Source organism: Lonchura striata, chromosome 2, assembly GCF_046129695.1.
Source record: "Lonchura striata isolate bLonStr1 chromosome 2, bLonStr1.mat, whole genome shotgun sequence".
In the NCBI taxonomy this organism is placed as follows: Eukaryota; Metazoa; Chordata; class Aves; order Passeriformes; family Estrildidae; genus Lonchura; species Lonchura striata.
Genome location: NC_134604.1, coordinates 108770296 through 108788283, shown reverse-complemented (window position 1 = coordinate 108788283; position 17988 = coordinate 108770296). Strand labels below are relative to the sequence as shown.

Below are 17988 nucleotides of genomic sequence, written 5' to 3'. Positions count from 1 at the left end.
GAGCTGGGGATGTTCAGTCTGGAGAAAAGGAGGCTCAGGAGTTATCACTCTCTACAGCTCCCTGAAAGGTGGCTGTGCTCAGGTGGGGTTGGGCTCTTTCTCCAGGCAGCACTGACTGAACCAGAGGACACAGTCTCAAGCTGCACCAAGGGAAACATAGGTTGGATATTAGGAAAAAAATGTTTACAGAAAGAGTGATAAAGTACTGGAATTGTCTGCCCACCATCCAGGATGGTGGAGTCACCATCCCTGCATGTGTTTAAAAAAAGACTGGATGTGGCACTCAGTGTCATAGTTTAGTTGAGTATTAGGGCATGGGTTGGACTTGATCTTTAAGGTCTCTTCCAGCCTAGTCATTCTGTGAATTCTGTGCTTTTCACAGCTGTTTAGGCATTACACAGATATGTTCAGCTATCCTGTAATGTTCATACACTTTTCTGTCTTTATAATTTGCAGCAGTCTTGACAGCCCATCCTTGCTCCTGTGTGTGTGTGCTAGAAACCATACTCTCTCCATTATTTTCACAGGAGATGGTGAGCTCTATACTTTTGGAGAACCTGTGAATGGGAAACTGGGATTATCCCCTGAACAGCTGAAGAACAATAGAGTCCCACAGCCTGTACTGGGAATTATGGAAAAGGTTAATAAGGTTGCTTGTGGTGGAGAACACACCGTGGTGCTGGCAGGTATGCAATTTAACTGGCTTTTCTTACAGGTCTTTAATTTAAACCCCAGTAACTCTAAAGAATTTACATCCCACTGAAATGCTGGATGCTGATCCTAACTGGAAAGCCATTATACACCAAGGAGATAGAAATCCACGTACCACCCAGCTAAGGCAGGCTGTGCTGCATTGCCCAGGTCCCTTGGCTACAGAATGAACTTGACCAGGTGATTTTAACAGAGGGGCTTCCAGGCAGCTCCTGGTTGACACCATTTGCCTGTTCTTGCTTTATCTGAAACTTCAGCAGCAAGTTCCCATGTGAATGTCCTTTTTATTAAGTATAAAATGCTGAATTTATCAGTATAATTGATGTATAGAGTGGTTTTGGATGTAAGAAGATCCTGTAAGAGCTCAAACTGAGGTAACCTTCCATGGATAGGATCTACACAGTGTGCTGGGATCCTTTTCAGTTCCACACAGCTTGGGACTCCCAGCCTCTGAAGGGACAGAAGGTTATTGATCCTGTCTTCTTTTTCTTTATATTCTTAGCTCAAATAAATAACATTTTAAGAAAACTTTACATAGGCTGAGTGCCTTTCTTACTGGAGTTGTAATAAGCCAGCACCACCTGGTGCAACACAGATGATTGATGTTTCTTTCCTCTAAGGAGCTTGAAATTGTTATTGCAGTGAAAAGGAAATTCTAGAGTGAAGCTTCCATTCTGTAGTAAATTTAAATGCTCTTGAATATTTAGGAAGGTATGTAGGAAGTCACTTTTCAAATAGCTTCACAATCTACTGCATGCCTGAATGGATTAAATATCTCTTACTGTGATACAGAATTTGCTTGTGCCTTTGAGCAGAATCTTTAGCATAAATATGAAACTAGTACAGATATATACATTTGACATATTGTGCAGGTTATGAAAATCAGCAAATACAAATGTTACATATTAATTTACAGGGTCACATATATAGTACTTGGAAAGTGCTGTGTTACTGAACTGTTACATAGTTGTCTGCCAGTGGTGACTTAGCTTTTCTAAGGCATATGTGCAAAGCAGTGCCAGCCATTTCTTTCCACAAATCCTATCCTGACCTGGAGTGGTGTAGAAGCAGGAAAGGTAAGTTTGACTTTGCTTGAAGATAGTTCAAAAAATTTCAGCTTTAGCTTGTAATGCATATAATATGTGTAAACCTGTATAGCCTGTGATTTTTCTTCTGCCAAAATGAAAAAGGTGTAAACCCAAGATATATATATATATATATATATATATATATATATATATATAACCAAAAAATCTTAAATCTGTATTCTGAAGGTTGTCTGTGGTTGTCTCTTGATGATCTTGTGGTGTGCATTCAAGGTTATGTAGCCAAACTTTCTATAATATAAACTGAAAATCTAATTGAGGGAGATTATGAGTGGTGTTGTACTGCAAGCTATTGGAAAGAGTAAAGGTGGAAGTGAAATGCTGGGAAAGATCATGTGTAGTGAGTCAAGCTGCAGGATTCTGGGTAGGTTAAAATCCCTTTGGGAAAACTAAAAAGAGGAAATAGCAGTAGCTAAGCCAGGAAGTAATGTAAACATTTGTCTCCATTTCAATGCCTTTTTCTCCTTTCTTCCACCAACATAAAGTCTTACCCTGGCAGTATTCTATGTCACAAAGTAAATTTCTTTATGTGAAATCAAATTATCATTATTAGTGCAAAAACGGCCATAAATTTGGGACCAACAAATGCATGAATCATAGCATTATATTATGAGTTATAAAGTGAAGTTTTGCAGAAAGAATTTGATTATCATCGTTGATTATTTTTTAAACCATAAATCTGAATTCAACCAATAGATATTTTGACTTAATGGTGTTTCATGTGATAAAAGATCATTATAACCAATGACTGTTATAGATATTTAGAAGAAAGATACAGACCTGGATGACAGTGAAATCCGTGTAAGAGCTAGAGCAAAAAGGGAAATATAAATGCCACAGAAATATGCAGTGAAGAAAATGCCGTAATAATTATGCATGTATGTAAGATTTACTTGCTTATGGAAAGAAATTTTTGGTAAAAGATAAGAAATTCAGTGCTAACTGAGCAGACAATTGATGATCAAAGAGTTGTGTGCCAGAGGACCTAGCCAGAGTCACAAAAAGAGGAAAACTGTATTCCTCAACAAAATACATTTCCTAAAGATTGATAGTTGTGATAACAGTGAAAAATGAGATAGATTTTTTTTTAAGGTGATTCAGCTATTATTAAATAGGTGACAAATCTGAACTTCTAAGACACTTTGAGTGAAACACTAGAGAATAGTGGCAATACTGTCTCAAAGGAAAGATACTTAGTCAGAAGTGCTAACATGGAGAAAATTTTCTGACTCAAAGTAGAATTTGAGGAAAAAGTTGTGAAAAGAGGTAGAAATGGATACTAAAAATCTTAAGTGACTGTGTCACGCATACATTAATGGCTTTGCACCAGAAACTTCCCTTGAAATTGGTCCTAAATTGCATCTTGAGGTGAAGTAGTGTAGCCAGAAACTGAGAATTCTGGTATCTTTAAAGAGGGACAGAAACATTTACACCTCTTTTAAGCTCATTTTCATGAATTAAGAAAGTAACACAATTTTGAAGAAACTCTGAATTTCAGGTGTCATTCTCCATGAAAATGGATGCTGCTTGCCTTTAGGAGCACAATATATATTGGTGTGGTTTTCATCCTTTCAGGGTCTTTCCAGATTTTAAGGATGTGACATTTCAGTCTCAGGAAACGAGAATTGAGTGTGTGACTGTTGAATATTCCCCTGCTTCATCTATCTCATTTAGCATAGCAAAAGAATAAGAGAAAATGTCATGGAAGAATTGTTGCACATCCTGGCTCATTTCTTGACATCATTTCTACTTAGAGTTGATCAAATTAGAAGAAGGCATAATTCAGTTACCTTACAGAGTATAAGGCAAGTTTCTTCCTGACTCTCATGTGTAATTAGTCTATTCCAAAGCACTTCATATGATTTCTTTTTTATGACTGTTATCTATTCTATTGGCAATTTTGTGTGGTGAGAACCACTGTTATCTGGGTTATTAAATCAAGGTAATACTTGGAATCTCTACAGAGTAAAAGGTTGAAAGTATATATTAAAATAATTATTTGGGTTTTTGTCCTCTGAAATTCTAAAATGAGAAACTCAATTCTTTTTCCCAGAGAACAAGAATTAAATTGTTGAGAGCAATAATTTAGGAAAAAGCCCAATTTTTAAAATATTTGTTTTAGAAATGTTGAGTGTGGTATTGGAAACCATCATCTTTACAAGCTCTGTTGTTACCTCTGCCTTTAATATTTGCAGTTGTTCTAGACAATAAAAATAATTGCATTTAAAAATTCTGTAGTGCAAAATCTCAAGAGCACAAAGCTTTTTATTTCATGGCAGTCAGTCAGCCAGTCCGAGGAGATCCTGTCCTCATCCCAGATTCATTCTCTCAGAGACTCAAAAAATTGCACTGACTACCCCCAGTGCTTGCAGGTACTTCCTGCTGCAAATGAAAGCTGTGTCATCACTTTCAAATTAAATATGGGAGAACAGCAATCCCAATTTGTGTGCTTTTTTTTCAATAACGTGTTTTAAAATGTAGAAAAATAATAAATACTAATTTAGAAATTGGAAAAGAAGAAACAGATTATTTGGAGTGGCCTTAATATCTTGCAGTTTTTTTCAGATGAGGACAGATCCTCTGAGAATAATTTTTTCTATAGAAGGATATATTACTTCCTTTCATTCTCTGAAAGGAAGGAAAGCAAAGATAGCTCTTCAAAGGAAAAAGTGAAGCAGAGCTTTGAGAATAGAATGTTTGACATAAGAACATTAGTGCATTAGTATGTAAAATGTTGGATTTTTCATCTTCTGTTTCAAAGTCTTTTAAAAAGAAAAGAAAGCCAAGGCACCCTTTTGAAAGAGGACAAAAAGGTTGTAAAACTCTACCTTTTCCTGTCCGAACTCACAATTCAGACTATATAAAGGATTATTAGATTTTTCAAACCATTCTTAAGTCTGTATACTATTTATACTGAAATCCACAAATCCAGTTAGTAATTCTGAATACTGAGCATTGTGTTGACAGTTGATTTTTTACAGTAACATTTTGCAGCATAAGCTCTTTAAAAAGAAAGCTATTGTGGGAGTGTATAGTTCATTGGCATAGTAGTTATGGTAGTAATAATAATGTTCAAGGAAATGAATTTATGTGGACAGGCCACCAGGATGATTAGAGGGATGCAACACCTTTCCTATGAGGAAAGGCTGAGAGAATTGGGATTGTTCTGCCTGGAAAAGAGAAGGTTCTGGGCTGATCTAATGGCAGTCTTCCAGTACTTGAGCAGAGCCTACAAGAAATAATGGAAAGGGACTATTTACAAGAGCCTGAAGTGACAGGACAAGTGGGAATGGCTTCCAACTAACACAGAGTAGGTTTAGATTGGATATTAGGAAGAAATTCTTTACTGTGAGAGTGTTGAGGCCCTGGCACAAGTTGCACAGAGAGTTGTGAATGTCCCATCCCTGGCTGTGTTCAAGGCTAGGCTGAATGGGAGCAACTTGGTCTAGTTGAAATTATCCCTGCCTTGGAACCAGATGATCTTTAAGGTCTCTTCCAACCCAAACCATTCTATGTTGCTATGATATAATCTTACCTGTTTGCTTCCTTTCTAGGTCTGTGAACTTTTTAACTTCGTCTGTGGTCTTAGATACATAGCAGGGAATGTATGGTTCTGAAAAACATTCTCTGAGTTCACACAGTTCTGTCAGCAAATGGCATCTTTTAAAAAAATCATATGAAAGCTATACAACTTTTTGCCTAGAACTGTTTTATTGATAGTGCAAATGGTCACAGATATTTCAAAGGATGCCTGCAAAGATGGAAATATCCCTCTTTTTCCAAAGAAGGAAATAGGATGTAAAGAAGCAGCTCTTCCAGCACTCAAATGCTGGAGGTCACTTGGAACAGCAAAGCCATTGTCTTCTGTGCAAACTCTGAAACCATTTCTCTTTATCCTTCAAGGGCCCTCTCAGGGGCTGCTGCTGTGTTCAGGATGAAATTCACCCCTGTGATTTTATCAAGTGTGTGAAGTTACTTTTCCATAAACTTCTCTTTCCACACATTTATAAAGACAGATGGGAGGAAATTCCTCATTTCTGCTAAAGGGGGTTATTAGTGAGGTGTGACCTCACTTCTGTACCAGAGTGGTGAATCATTTAAGAAAGGTGCAAGATATTTTTTCTTCCTCTACCCTGATAATTCACTAAGAAGCAAATTTAGGAAGAACAACATTTAGGTGCTGGTCTATAAAGGCAGCAGAAGAAATTATTCATCATATCAAGGCACTCTAACCTGGCTTGGGATTGGCCTTTTTCCTCATTTTCAGTGGAAACACAGGAAAGAAAAATTTGAGAATATCTCCCTCTCAACACAAATGCAGAAGACTTTGCATGTTTCATGCTAGGATTAAAGAAAAAAAATCTGTAGTTAATTCAAAGTAATTATATTAATCAGATACAGCCATGTAGTTAAGATATCTGCCAGTTTCCAAAGAATTGTTAAAATAAATGCAGTACTTCTAAACAGAATTTTTTGAATCAGCCATCCTCAGAAAGCAGTTTACTAAAATGAAGATGAGACTTTTGTTTGCTTAGAGAAAGCTCCTATCTTTCAGGTGTAGTTTTTTGATTCTTATGCAGGAAGTCTAAATATTACAGGAAAATTCTTACTACTTTTAGTTTATAAAGCTCCCAAGGTTTTATTTACTTGCACTAGAATTTCCAGCAGAGGGAGCTTTACCATTACATTTAGTAATTTGCTCAATACTTTTTGTCTACAATTTATAAAAAATGTGAGACCATTTTTTTTTTTTTTTTTTTTTTTTTTTTTTTTTTTTGTGGTATGAATTCATGACATTTTACTATGGAACAATTTATAAGGAACAGAAAGGAAAAGACTTTCCTAGAAAGAACAATTTCTATATGTTGTGTTACTATTTCATCACAGTTCCTTTGAAATTGGAAAGTTCTTTTAACTTAACATGGAATATTTTTTTGTCAATTCATAATATTTCTCTCTTTTTCATAACAATTTTTCAACTAGTTTAAGTAGAATTTCTCTCACTTTTCCTTTGTTGCCTACATGCAAAAGAAAAAGGGGCAGGAAATGAAATTCTAGGAAAACTTCTCCTTTTCTCCAAAAAAACTTCTCCGTTCAAGCATGACCTCATCAAGATTTCCAAGCTTCACAATCTTCCCCTGTTGTGATGGATACACGAAGAATCTTTATTGCTTTGGAGGAGCTCTCATTCTTTTTCCTGGCACACACAGTCCATTAAACAGACAAAATATAAATGTGGAAAGATGATTATTCTGTCAGACGATAACACAGTTATAGTGTTCTCTGTATTTATTGCAGGGCTGATTTGGTAGCTGAACAGAATACTGAAAGTTATTCTGTCACTGTTCCAATCTCTTCTTACATACAAATTATGAGGTCTTGTCTATTAGTGTTCATGGAGCTAATGAGTAATTAAGATTAGGCTATTGTGAAAATGCATATAAATGTATAAACATTGTAGTTTTGAATTGATTGCAGTATGTAAATTCCCATACATTTTTTAAACTTTGCTTTGTGTACATATGATCAGTGGATTATTTTGCATTTATGTTAGAAAATATATCACACATTGAACCATTTAAAATTTTTCTCTGCATATACTTCAGTTCTTCAATTCCTGTTTTTCTCATTTTGTTGTATATTAATAATTGATAAATGTAATGGATTAGTTGGCACATTTTTAATTGATTAAACTTTTTTTCATTATGTTTATGTCAGTGGCCTTCCATTTGGTGAATAGAACATAGATTATTCTATAAATAAATAAATATATGTATCAGCATATTTGTTGTTAACCCTGCCTGTATAATTTCAGAGACAGATGTTTATACTTTTGGACTTGGACAATATGGGCAGCTGGGACATGGAACTTTTGTGTTTGAAAGTTCAGTACCGAAGCCTGTGAAACGCCTGAAGAGGCATAAAATATGTAACATTGCATGTGGGGAAAATCACACTGCTGTGATAGCAGGTATGGGGGTGCAAAATTCTGGAACCACTTCTGGCAACTCTCTATGATGCTGTAAAAGCTTTCTTTATACAATGAGCAGTAGCAGACATATCCATTACTGGCTCTAAGGGTGAAATGAGCCAGTGAGAAAGGTGAATTCAACAGGAATTTCTGACTCCCAGCCATGCCATGCATAACTCTGTATCTCCTGGGGAATTACAACCTCCTAATTATGCCTTGATAACAAATATTCTTGTTTAGAAACCATTGTTTTTCTATATGGTTTAAATCTTTTATTTTGTTGTGGTGGTTTTTTTACAAATTGTCTAGACCAACATCTCAGACAGTACTTTGTCTGAAAATGTGTGTATTTTTAAATAACATTCCTCTGTTGAAGATCTAAAAATAATTGTTCAGATTTTGCTTTTGGAAGGGAAATATTTCTTACTTTCATAGCCTGTTACTTTTTAATGGTTCTGTTCTGGTTGTGTGTTGAATCTTTGTTTTAACATCCTTTTTATTCCCATATGCAGAGAATGGCCTCATGTTTACTTTTGGAGATGGACGACATGGCAAGTTAGGATTTGGAGAAGAGAGTTTTACAAATCTGTTTGATCCCACTCTGTGTTACAATTTCTTGAAGTTCACAGTCCTTTTGGTAAAACCTTTGTTCATTCTTCTCAGACATAATAATATTTATCTTTTTACGAAACGCGTTATTAATGAGAGCTGAAATACCATTATAGAACTATTTCTTTCTATAACATTTAATTAGCAGACAACACCAACTGAAGGAAAGAGGCTATTATATATGCTTGGCACAGTGTTCATATAGTTTAGAATGTCTGACTTGGGCTACACATACAGATTGCTCTTTAGGGTTTTATTGAGTACTTTTGTGCTATGGTGTTTTGGTCTTCAGAGCTGTGGTAGCTTATAAACTGAGTTATTTATTACTCTTGGATGTTTAGAAATATGTAGAAATTTATATATTTTCTGTAAACACCAGAGACTAATCTTTTCAATGTTGACAATTTTTGTACAGTGGGATACTTTTAAACCTCAAGAAAATGTGAGGTGTTGGGTTTTTTCAATCCAAACCAGACAAGAAAGCAAGAATAGTCTTTTCTTTTGGGAATTGTGCAAGGGAAGTTTTTTCATATGCTTCTTGAGGTGTGGAAGAAATGTCAGAGAATTGTCAGCATCAAAAATATTAACATGACTCAGGATTGAACAAAATTTGCAACAGAAGTCTATTGATCACTTCTGTTTGTTTACTAGAATTAGAGGTGAAGGAAGTTTTATTGGAAACAGTGAGTGGTTTAAGCCTTTTAAAAAGTGAAACCTTTGATCAGAATGTAAAAATATTGTGTCTACTGGAGGGTGTTGAATTTATTTTACATTTTACCGATTTTGTGATAAAACAATTAGGTTTGAAACTCTCAGTATTGCTCTCAAGTGACTTGTATCAAAATAAATAGTTAAAGTCTCTTGAAAATCAGTGGAAATATCTTTGCTATCTTTTATATTAAAAATTTTAATAGTCCTGTCTTTTGTTCTGTTCAGTACAAATACATTGTGTTTAAGTAAGAAGAAGTGAACATAGATCACTAGTCATTAATAAATGTAATTAAATACTTTTATCTTCCTAGTCTAAGTGGCAACTACATTTGAAGCCTTTTACTGTATCTTATTTCTACTCCATTTCTTTCTTATCATCTAAGTCCCTAGAGATGATTGTAAGAAAAGTGCATCCTTGATACTTGCAAATGAAGTAACCAGACCTTTTTTTGAGCTGTAGGTTGCTTGTGGGGGTTGTCACATGCTGGTTTTTGCTGCTCCAAGACCTAAAGGATCTGAAATACCCTTGGAAGATTTATATGAGCCTCGTTTGACTGCTGCTGCCTCTCAAACAAGAGGGGACTTTGTGCTGGCAAACACTTTGCAGTTATCAGCAGCACGAATGCGACGTCGAGAGAGGGTAAGCTCAGAGGTATTTAGAGTTGTCATGCTTCTTTCAGGAGTCAAAATCACTTTTAAAGCTAAAATCACAGGCTATGCCAAGCAGTTAAATATGTCTTCTTAAACTAAGGGTTTAATTTTAATGTATAATATGAAAAACAGACATTTACCCTGGTCCCAAAAATTGATGCAGGAGAAAAAAAGTAGGTATTAGTCTGATTTTGCTTAACTATTTCTGTGAAAGAAATTCAAATTTGGTTTGTAATTTTTTGTTCTAAAATGTAGAACCTGCTTCTTTGCATTTTTAAACTACCTTAAAAATATTTTTTAAAAAATACCAAGAACCTGACTCTTTTGCTGTTCCCTCTGAATCCTTGAATATACTGAACAATTTCATAGTTTATAAAAAATCAAAGGAGAATATTAGATGTAGCTACTTAAAAAACTACTTTCTGCTCTTTTGTCTCCACTACACATGCCATGTGATTTCCTTAAACAGCACAATGAATTGGATCATTTCACTTACTTCTCTGAGAACTAACTCTACCAAAACCTGAATTTATTCTATAAAAATGTATTAATGTTATAAATTAAATACTTTGATGTTACTTGAGAGATTAGTTTTTTATTTTAGAGAAAAAGGAAAAGTTCTTTTTCTCCTTTGTTTATATTTTAGGATTGCTTGAAATAATTGCATAGAGATGATCTTAAAAATCCCACTATGTCCCTGTCTGCTTTCTAGGACTGATTATAAATAATTAAAATTTTGAAAGATATTTGTTTCTGCTTATCAAGTTGCAACATTGTATCCCAAGCTAATAGCAAATACTGTCATAACTATGAGAGATTGCTTACACTTTGTTCTTCTACCTTTTTTCTCAATTTGTTGTTTTTCAATCTTCTAAAGGAAAGGTCACCGGAGCAATTTGCTCGAATGGCACAAACTCTGCCTGCAATGGGGAAAGGCTTCCTAAAATCTTCATTGCCTGTGACAAGCAACACCAGCCCATTCTGGTTTTCTGCAACAAGTCAGCCTAAAGCTGAATCTGGGAGCGATGGAGACCATGATAAAGGTGAAGTGTCTTCCACATCTTGCTGTTATTTTCTGATAAGAGTGGTTTGACTCTCATCATTCATAAATAAATGTGCAGAGGTTCAGGTTCAGTCTTAGGATGGTCTGGTGGCATACAGGCATGTAATCTGAGAAGTGCAGACAAGAATTGCCTCACACAGTTCATGTTTGCAAAACAAGTTTAAAGATTAAGAGGAGGCTTGAGTGAAAGAAAAACAATTTATAAATTGTACCTGTGGTTCCTTAAACCTTTAGAAATAAAGTTCACAAAAATACTGTAAGAACATTAACTACTTACTTTGTTTTCTATCAAAAAAAGGAATTGCAGAAAAAAAAAGTTAGGAACAGTCTTAAAGACATAGGTAAGGCTACAAGGAACTTGGATAAGAAAACATAAGAGGTCTGCTAATTCTTACAGGACCTTTCTTCTTCACTTGGAAATGCAGAAGTACTCTTCACTCTTTATTATGTAAGATAATAAGGATTTATAATATTATAGCTGATGGAAAAGTGTGGATAACCATAACACAGCACTGGATTTTGGCACAGATTCTCTAGAGCAGTTCTGGACTTGTCTGGGATCCTGGGCCTGTGTGATTTCTTAGAAAGAACAAAGCTGAAGAGTGCAGAATGCAGAGCTTCTGTGTAATTGTTAGCTCAGATTTACTGGACAGACAAATCTAATTTGAAAGTAATTAATGCATAGAATGAATATGATTATTTTTAAATCTGCCAGCATGTCCATTAGCATTTCTGGTTCCAGGAAAGCAATGCAGTGAAATTTGAATTTCCTTTAGAGTCTTCTTAAATCTAAAACCTCAGGTTTTGTGCTGTACAAAATGGTCATAGACCTGATGATGTAGGGACATTTTTATAATGCTGCATGAAACTCACTGTCTCTCCATCCATTACACAGATAAAGTGCAATGGAGATAACACCACTGCAGCTACTTTGGTCTAATTGTTACACCATTATTAAAGAGATTATCCAAAAGAATTGTTGTCCCATGTAATGTTTAGGCTTTGAAAGCCTGCAGAAATGGTCAGAGATCTACAGTGCACTGAGACCAGATTGCTGAGCTACCTCTGTTGTTAGTGATGAAAGGAGATGGAAGTGGTTTTGCTGTGTCTTGGGCTGGGGGGATGAAGAATCTGAGGACTTCAGTTCTATGTCAGTGAAATAGGAATAATCTCTATTTTATAAGTGTGGGGTGTTCTGTTTGCTATACAGTGCTTGTTCCTATGACATTTGTTTATTTGCCCCTATTTTACCTTGTAGAAAATAATCATCAAAAAGATAAACCTGGTGAAGTCTCTTCAGAACAAGATTCAGATAATGAAAATATTGACAGAAACCTTGGAGATACAACTGACATCCTAAATATGGTAATATATATTCCAATTCAGTAATTTTTTGCAGGGGGAGACAAAGAAGCTGAATTGTGTTTCAGGTTCTAATGCAGAACTCCTGACTATCAGAACATCATATGTGACACTAAGAAGTACTGACACACTGTTAAATGAGCATGCATTTTGTATAATCATTTCCCAATGTTAAAATATGTTTTAATTTTTAAAGTAGTATTGTGATATGAAGCAGTCTAAATAGTGCAGTGCCTCCCAACACTTTAGCTCTGGAAATCAGAAAGAAAAGGAAAAGGATACTGGAGGCCACATGGTGATCTCTATGTCTGACCTTGCTTTTCTTGATGATTTCCAAGAGAGAATTGCAGGAAATTAAGCAGAAGAGCATCTTTTCCTGTTTTGAGAAATGTATTTTTAATACAGGTGGATCATATTAAAGGGAAGGGCAAAATCCAGACATTTTGATTATTTGGTGATCCCCCAGCTTGTTCCTACATATTTTTTTTATTTAAAAAACATGTTCACCTTATGACTTGTACAACTTACCAAAACATTGTTCTCTCAGCAGAAAGGACATGTCCTGGCCTTAATGCAGCCACAGTTCTGGTGGAGGGGTTGGACATTTACAGAAATTATTATTTGTTTGCATTTAAAAGTACTTAGTAATTTAACAGTCTGTTGATGCATGCCATTTATTTATTATAAAACTTCATTTTGATTTACAAGAAAAAAAAGTGATCAGATCTCATGCACAGCATGGCCTCCATTAATTTACTGAAGCATTATTTATATATTTCACACTTCATGTGCTAGACTTCCTTATCCTTTTCAGTTTTATACCTATCCTGAATCAATTTTAAAACATTAAATTTTTTTTAAACATAAAATTGAAAAAAGCCTATCAGGCAAACTTGTCAAAGTACAATATAAATGGTTGCTCTTCTTCGATCTGAATGAAAACAATCTGCTACAGCATAGTTTTTTTTCAACTTTTCTAGACTGTGGCAACATACATCTTATTGACACTTGTGACAAAATGAGGAAAGACCTTTAATGTTATATTGATGATACAAATTATTGGGAGTCTGAAACCAGAACTGCCCATGCTCACTGTGTTGAAAAAGAATATAGTGGTTAAACCATGATAATATTCTACAGCAGACAATATTATTATATTGTCATTTGGAATATATGGCAAGGGATGAGAAAAAATTCATTATATATTCCCACCTGTAGTATTCTATGTTGCCTTTTGGTTTCTTGCTTCATGTGGAAGAGATAAAGGAAAAATTCTGCTGTGCTATGTTTCTTTGAAGAAGTTCTTTCAAGGCTGTGGTGCCAAACTGGATGTTGAGTTGAAGTTTGTGATGATAATGGAGTAAGGTTCTGTTTGTAACCTCACAGTGAGTGGAAGGTGGGTCTCAAATGTGCCCGTGGGCTCTAAGAAGGATCAGGGTAGTGTTCAGTCTCTACAGACAATTTAGATGTTGACATTTGTTCACCACTCTCTTTATAAGCAAAAAATGATGAAGTGGAAGTGAAACAGGTGAGCTGAATGATCATACAGGTTTGTCTCACCCTGACTGTGCAATAATATTAAAATGTTCATAAACTAGCTCTGTTTAGTAAAACTGGGTTTTGATGCTGCTTTCTGTATTAAATATATATTTTTTTAATAGAGATATTAATTTTTGCAGACACATGCAATGAAGTTGAATCCTGGTGACTGGTCCTTAAAATTATCACCACTCCAAAAACAGAAGGTACTGTAACTAATTACATATTTGTATGTTGATACTGATGTTAAAAAATATGCAATTCTTGCATTGTCCTAGTACATTATTGCAATTCTTATATTGCCTATTATTTTGCTTTGAGTTTTTAAAAAGTCAGTAAAATTTTATAGACCTCCTCTTGCTAATTTTCTGAATATCCATGACCTAAAATTCTAAGAAGCTGCATGGAGGCAGAGAGAATTTGGGCAGGCACCTAGAACTCCACATAATCAGTGCAGTTTGAGATGAGTGTGTAATATTTCACCAGTTTAAGAAACAAAAGACCATTATATACACATTGTAACTTCATGTGATAACATACATTTCCACTGGTTTCTCGCTAAGAAAATATTTTGGGATGCAGTGTAAATAAAGATTTTATTTACAGATATTCACCATGAAGTATATTTAAAGGAGCAATAGTACTGGTCTTAATAATGAAACTAAAGTACTTTGTAGTACTTTCTATTTCACTCCTGAAGTGATCCCAGCTTTTCAGCACATTGTTATATTCCATTAAATTTTTATTTTCGATTTTTAAGTTCATAATTTGTTAAATAAGTGTAAAATTTAAAGCAGAAAGACAGATTTTCAAACTTCTTAGAAAGAGCATAACAGTGAGTACATCAGAAGATTTCCAAAGGAGGAAGGTGTAAGAGAACTGTATTAATTTCCTCCCTCATGCATTGCCCCTGTTCTGGTTTATGGGATGTGACACTGGCTGCACAATTCTTTCTGCATTTCCTTGGATAATGAGAAAGGTGTAGCATTACACTGATCATTACCAGGATGTTACATTCTTCTTAATATGTGCACTTGTAAATTCATTTCATGTGAAATATTCTACCTTTTATGCTGTCTTTTAATCCTCTATCACAAATTGTTTCTTTTCTTGTTCAGATGCTTTTGTAACCTTTTTCTTTGGCTGCCATTTGTCTTTAATGCTTTTTTCTTTCTTTTTAATTTTCTGCTTCTCATGTGGAATAGAAGAACAATAAAAATGTGAAACTGAAAAGAGATGGTAAGGGTGGGCTGAAAAACAAGGATTCCTCTGTCACAAAGGAGGGCTCAAAATTAGAGTCTGGCTCTTTACAAAAGCAGTCTTCACTTCCAGAGTCAACTGGACCAGATTTAGAAAAGAGTAGTGCCTTTGTAGGGAAGCCTGTGGCCAGAAAAAGTATAAAGAAAGGTAAATCTGAGCATGCACAAAGTGATAGTACTTTGAAAAGTGGTGCTCAAGAAATTGCTGAGGACAAAAGCATATTAGTGAAAAGGGAAAAAAAGTGTGTGGTAAATTCTGAATTTTTCAGAGAGGATGCAACATATAATCTTCCCACTGAAAATCAAATTTTGACTGAAAAAATAAATTCTTCCAATAAAAAGCCAAAAGCTGTTAAATCTAAGCAATCCCTTAAAATAGAGGTACTTCCTTCTGCTCCCAGGGATCAGCCCCAGGCTGATTCATTAATTGTACAAGAATACAATCCTGTTAAAAAGCAAGGGAGTAAAAAACCAACAGATAGTCAAAACAAAATAAAGGATGGTGTTGAAAAATCTGACAAGTGTGAAAGAATAAATGTCACAGGAGAAGAAAGTAGTGCAGAACAGAAGGAGCTTAAAAAAAAGCATCAGTTTTTGAAACAAGTATCTGTAACTTCATCATCATCTTCAACTGAGGAAATTACTAAAGATCTCCAAAAATATGTACTTAAAGAAGAGACCTACTATGAACACAGAGTTGTCCAGAGGGCAAGGAGGACAGTGACACATCTGGACTTTGAAAAAGACAGTGAGATTGAGGAGATGCAAGCTACAAACAATGAGAAAGAAAGTGTAGAACAGACTGATTTAAAAAGCCTGAATGAAGAAGAAATGAGCTCTGATGCTGTACCTGATGAAGTCAGGCCATTAGAAATTAAGGATGAGGAGGAATCTAATCAGGAGCAGGAGAATGAAAGCAGTGAAAGGGGTGAAAGTGAAAAAGAAAAACTAGATGAAACAGTTAACAGTGAAGGGGAGGAAGAAGAGAGTGAGGTTAAAAAAGACAGAGATGAAGTTTCAGTAGAAAAAGATGAAGCAGGAAAAGATAATGGGGAAGAAAATGAAAAAGAAGAATCACAGGCTGCAAGAGACAGTGGGAATGAGGGTGCAGAGGAGACTGAGGAGGTCAGCCAGCAAGATGGCAAAGAGCAAAGAGATGAGCAAGGCAGGTTGATGGAGGAAGTAGAAATGATGAGTGAGGGAGAAAAGGAGAATATGGAGGAGAAGTATGAGAAAGAGGAAGGCACTGAAAAAGAGGCAGAGCAAATTAAAAGTGAGGGAAGAGATGAGAGTGAGGAAGGTGGGGAAGAAAAAGAGGTAGAGGCAGAAGAGGAAGGAGAAGATGAAAAGGAAGATGAAGAGGAAAAAGAAAGGGAGAATGAAAAAGACAAAGAGGATGAAGAGGAGTTGGGAGAATCATTGGCAGAGAGGGAAGAAGAGGTATCTGAAGAAGAGCAGGATGAGGAAGATGCAAATACAAAAGCTAAGGAAGTGTATGAGGATGGAGTGGAAGATGGAAAAGATGGGGAGGATGAAGTGGAAGAGGAAAGAGAAGATGAGAAAGAGGAAGGAATAGAGGCAGAAGTAGAAGGGGACAAGGGGGAAGAAGATGAAAATGAAGAAGAGGAGGGGGAAAATGAAGAGAAAGGGGAAGAAGAGGGAGAAGGAGTGGAAGAAGATGAGGGAGTAGGAGAGGAAGAAGAGAGTGTTGGAGAAGATGAGGGAAAAGAGGGAGTGGAAGAAGAGGAAGATGAGGAGGAAGAAGAAGGAGTGGAGGAAGGGGGAGATGAGGAAACAGGAGAGGAAGAAGAAGAGGTAGAAGAGGGGGAAGAGGGAGAACAGGAAGAAGAAGAAGAGGAAGGAGAAGGGGAGGAGGAAGAGGAAAAAGAGGAAGAGGTTGAAGAGGAAGAGGGGGAGGAAGAAAAAGGGGAAGAGGGTGAGGAGGAAGAAGAAGAGGGGGAGGAAGAAAAAGGGGAAGAGGGTGAGGAGGAAGAAGAAGAGGGGGAGGAAGAAAAAGGAGAAGAGGGTGAGGAGGAAGAAGAAGAGGGGGAAGAAGAAAAGGGAGAAGAAGGAGAGGAGGAAGAAGAAGAAGGGGAAGAGGGAGAGGGGGGAGAAGGTGAAGAGGAAGAGGGAGAAGAAGGAGATGAGGAGAAAAGGGATTTAGGAGAAGAGGAAGAAGAGGATGAAGGAGAAGAAGGTGAGGATGAGGAGGAAGAAGAAGAGGAAAAAGCAAAAGACAAAAGGAAAAACTATAGTAGTAAACTTCCAGAAAAGAAAAGCAAACCCAGGAAGCCAGAAAAGGCAGAAAGCAGTGCTTTACCAAACAGCTCTAAACAAAACATGAAATCCAAACGTCATCTAGCAAATGGTTTACATAATCCAGAACAATTTTGGAACAATGTGCTACCTCATTATTTAACCCTAAAGTAGCATAGACTACTGCAGATGCATTTTAAGCCTATTCAGGAAACAGATTGATCTTTATTATTTGAAAGAAACTTCTCATGGAATCAAAGCATACTATTATGCATATAATTTAAGTGCCAATATTTTTAAAAAGACTGAAGAAAATGTTTCGACTTAGGATACTTTTACGAGAGAAACTGTACTTTATTGCTACAATCATTTTCACAATCATGTTTATCATGTATGATATATAAAAAATGAATTGCTGAGGAGGTAAACTGTGTTTGCCTCTTAATCGAAGTGTAATGTCATGCTGACAAATCAATTTTACATTGTAACAGTGTAATCTTTGCCTTTGAATCAGCAACACACCAATTTTAGTTGCAGAACAGTTTACTTGATAATGTGCCTTACATGAAAGGAGTTGCAGTAAATTAGTAAAGGTAACTATTTTAAAATTTTGGTATCACTCTGTCATAATTGAGACAATACAAAATAACACATTCCATTTTCAGAAGACTTCAAACCTGTTTTTATTATAGCATGCATGCTTTTTATACATTCTTAATAAACTCATAAGTTTACACTTTACTCATTGGT

The 17988-nt window shown here is 35.7% G+C and overlaps 1 protein-coding gene across 2 annotated transcripts in view; it reads left to right on the top strand.

Moving 5' to 3' along the window:
• The window catches only part of LOC110483277 (uncharacterized), a 37786-nt gene extending 19985 nt beyond the window's left edge, over positions 1-17801 (top strand). For both annotated transcript variants that reach the window (XM_077781664.1, XM_021553024.3), the window contains 8 exons: positions 528-686; positions 7633-7788; positions 8301-8425; positions 9569-9748; positions 10637-10802; positions 12081-12187; positions 13864-13929; positions 14929-17801. In XM_077781664.1, the coding sequence (XP_077637790.1) occupies positions 528-686; positions 7633-7788; positions 8301-8425; positions 9569-9748; positions 10637-10802; positions 12081-12187; positions 13864-13929; positions 14929-17412 (3443 nt within the window). In that variant the 3' untranslated portion in view covers positions 17413-17801. The remainder of the gene's footprint in view (positions 1-527; positions 687-7632; positions 7789-8300; positions 8426-9568; positions 9749-10636; positions 10803-12080; positions 12188-13863; positions 13930-14928) is intronic.
• The last annotated feature ends 187 nt before the right edge of the window (positions 17802-17988 follow it).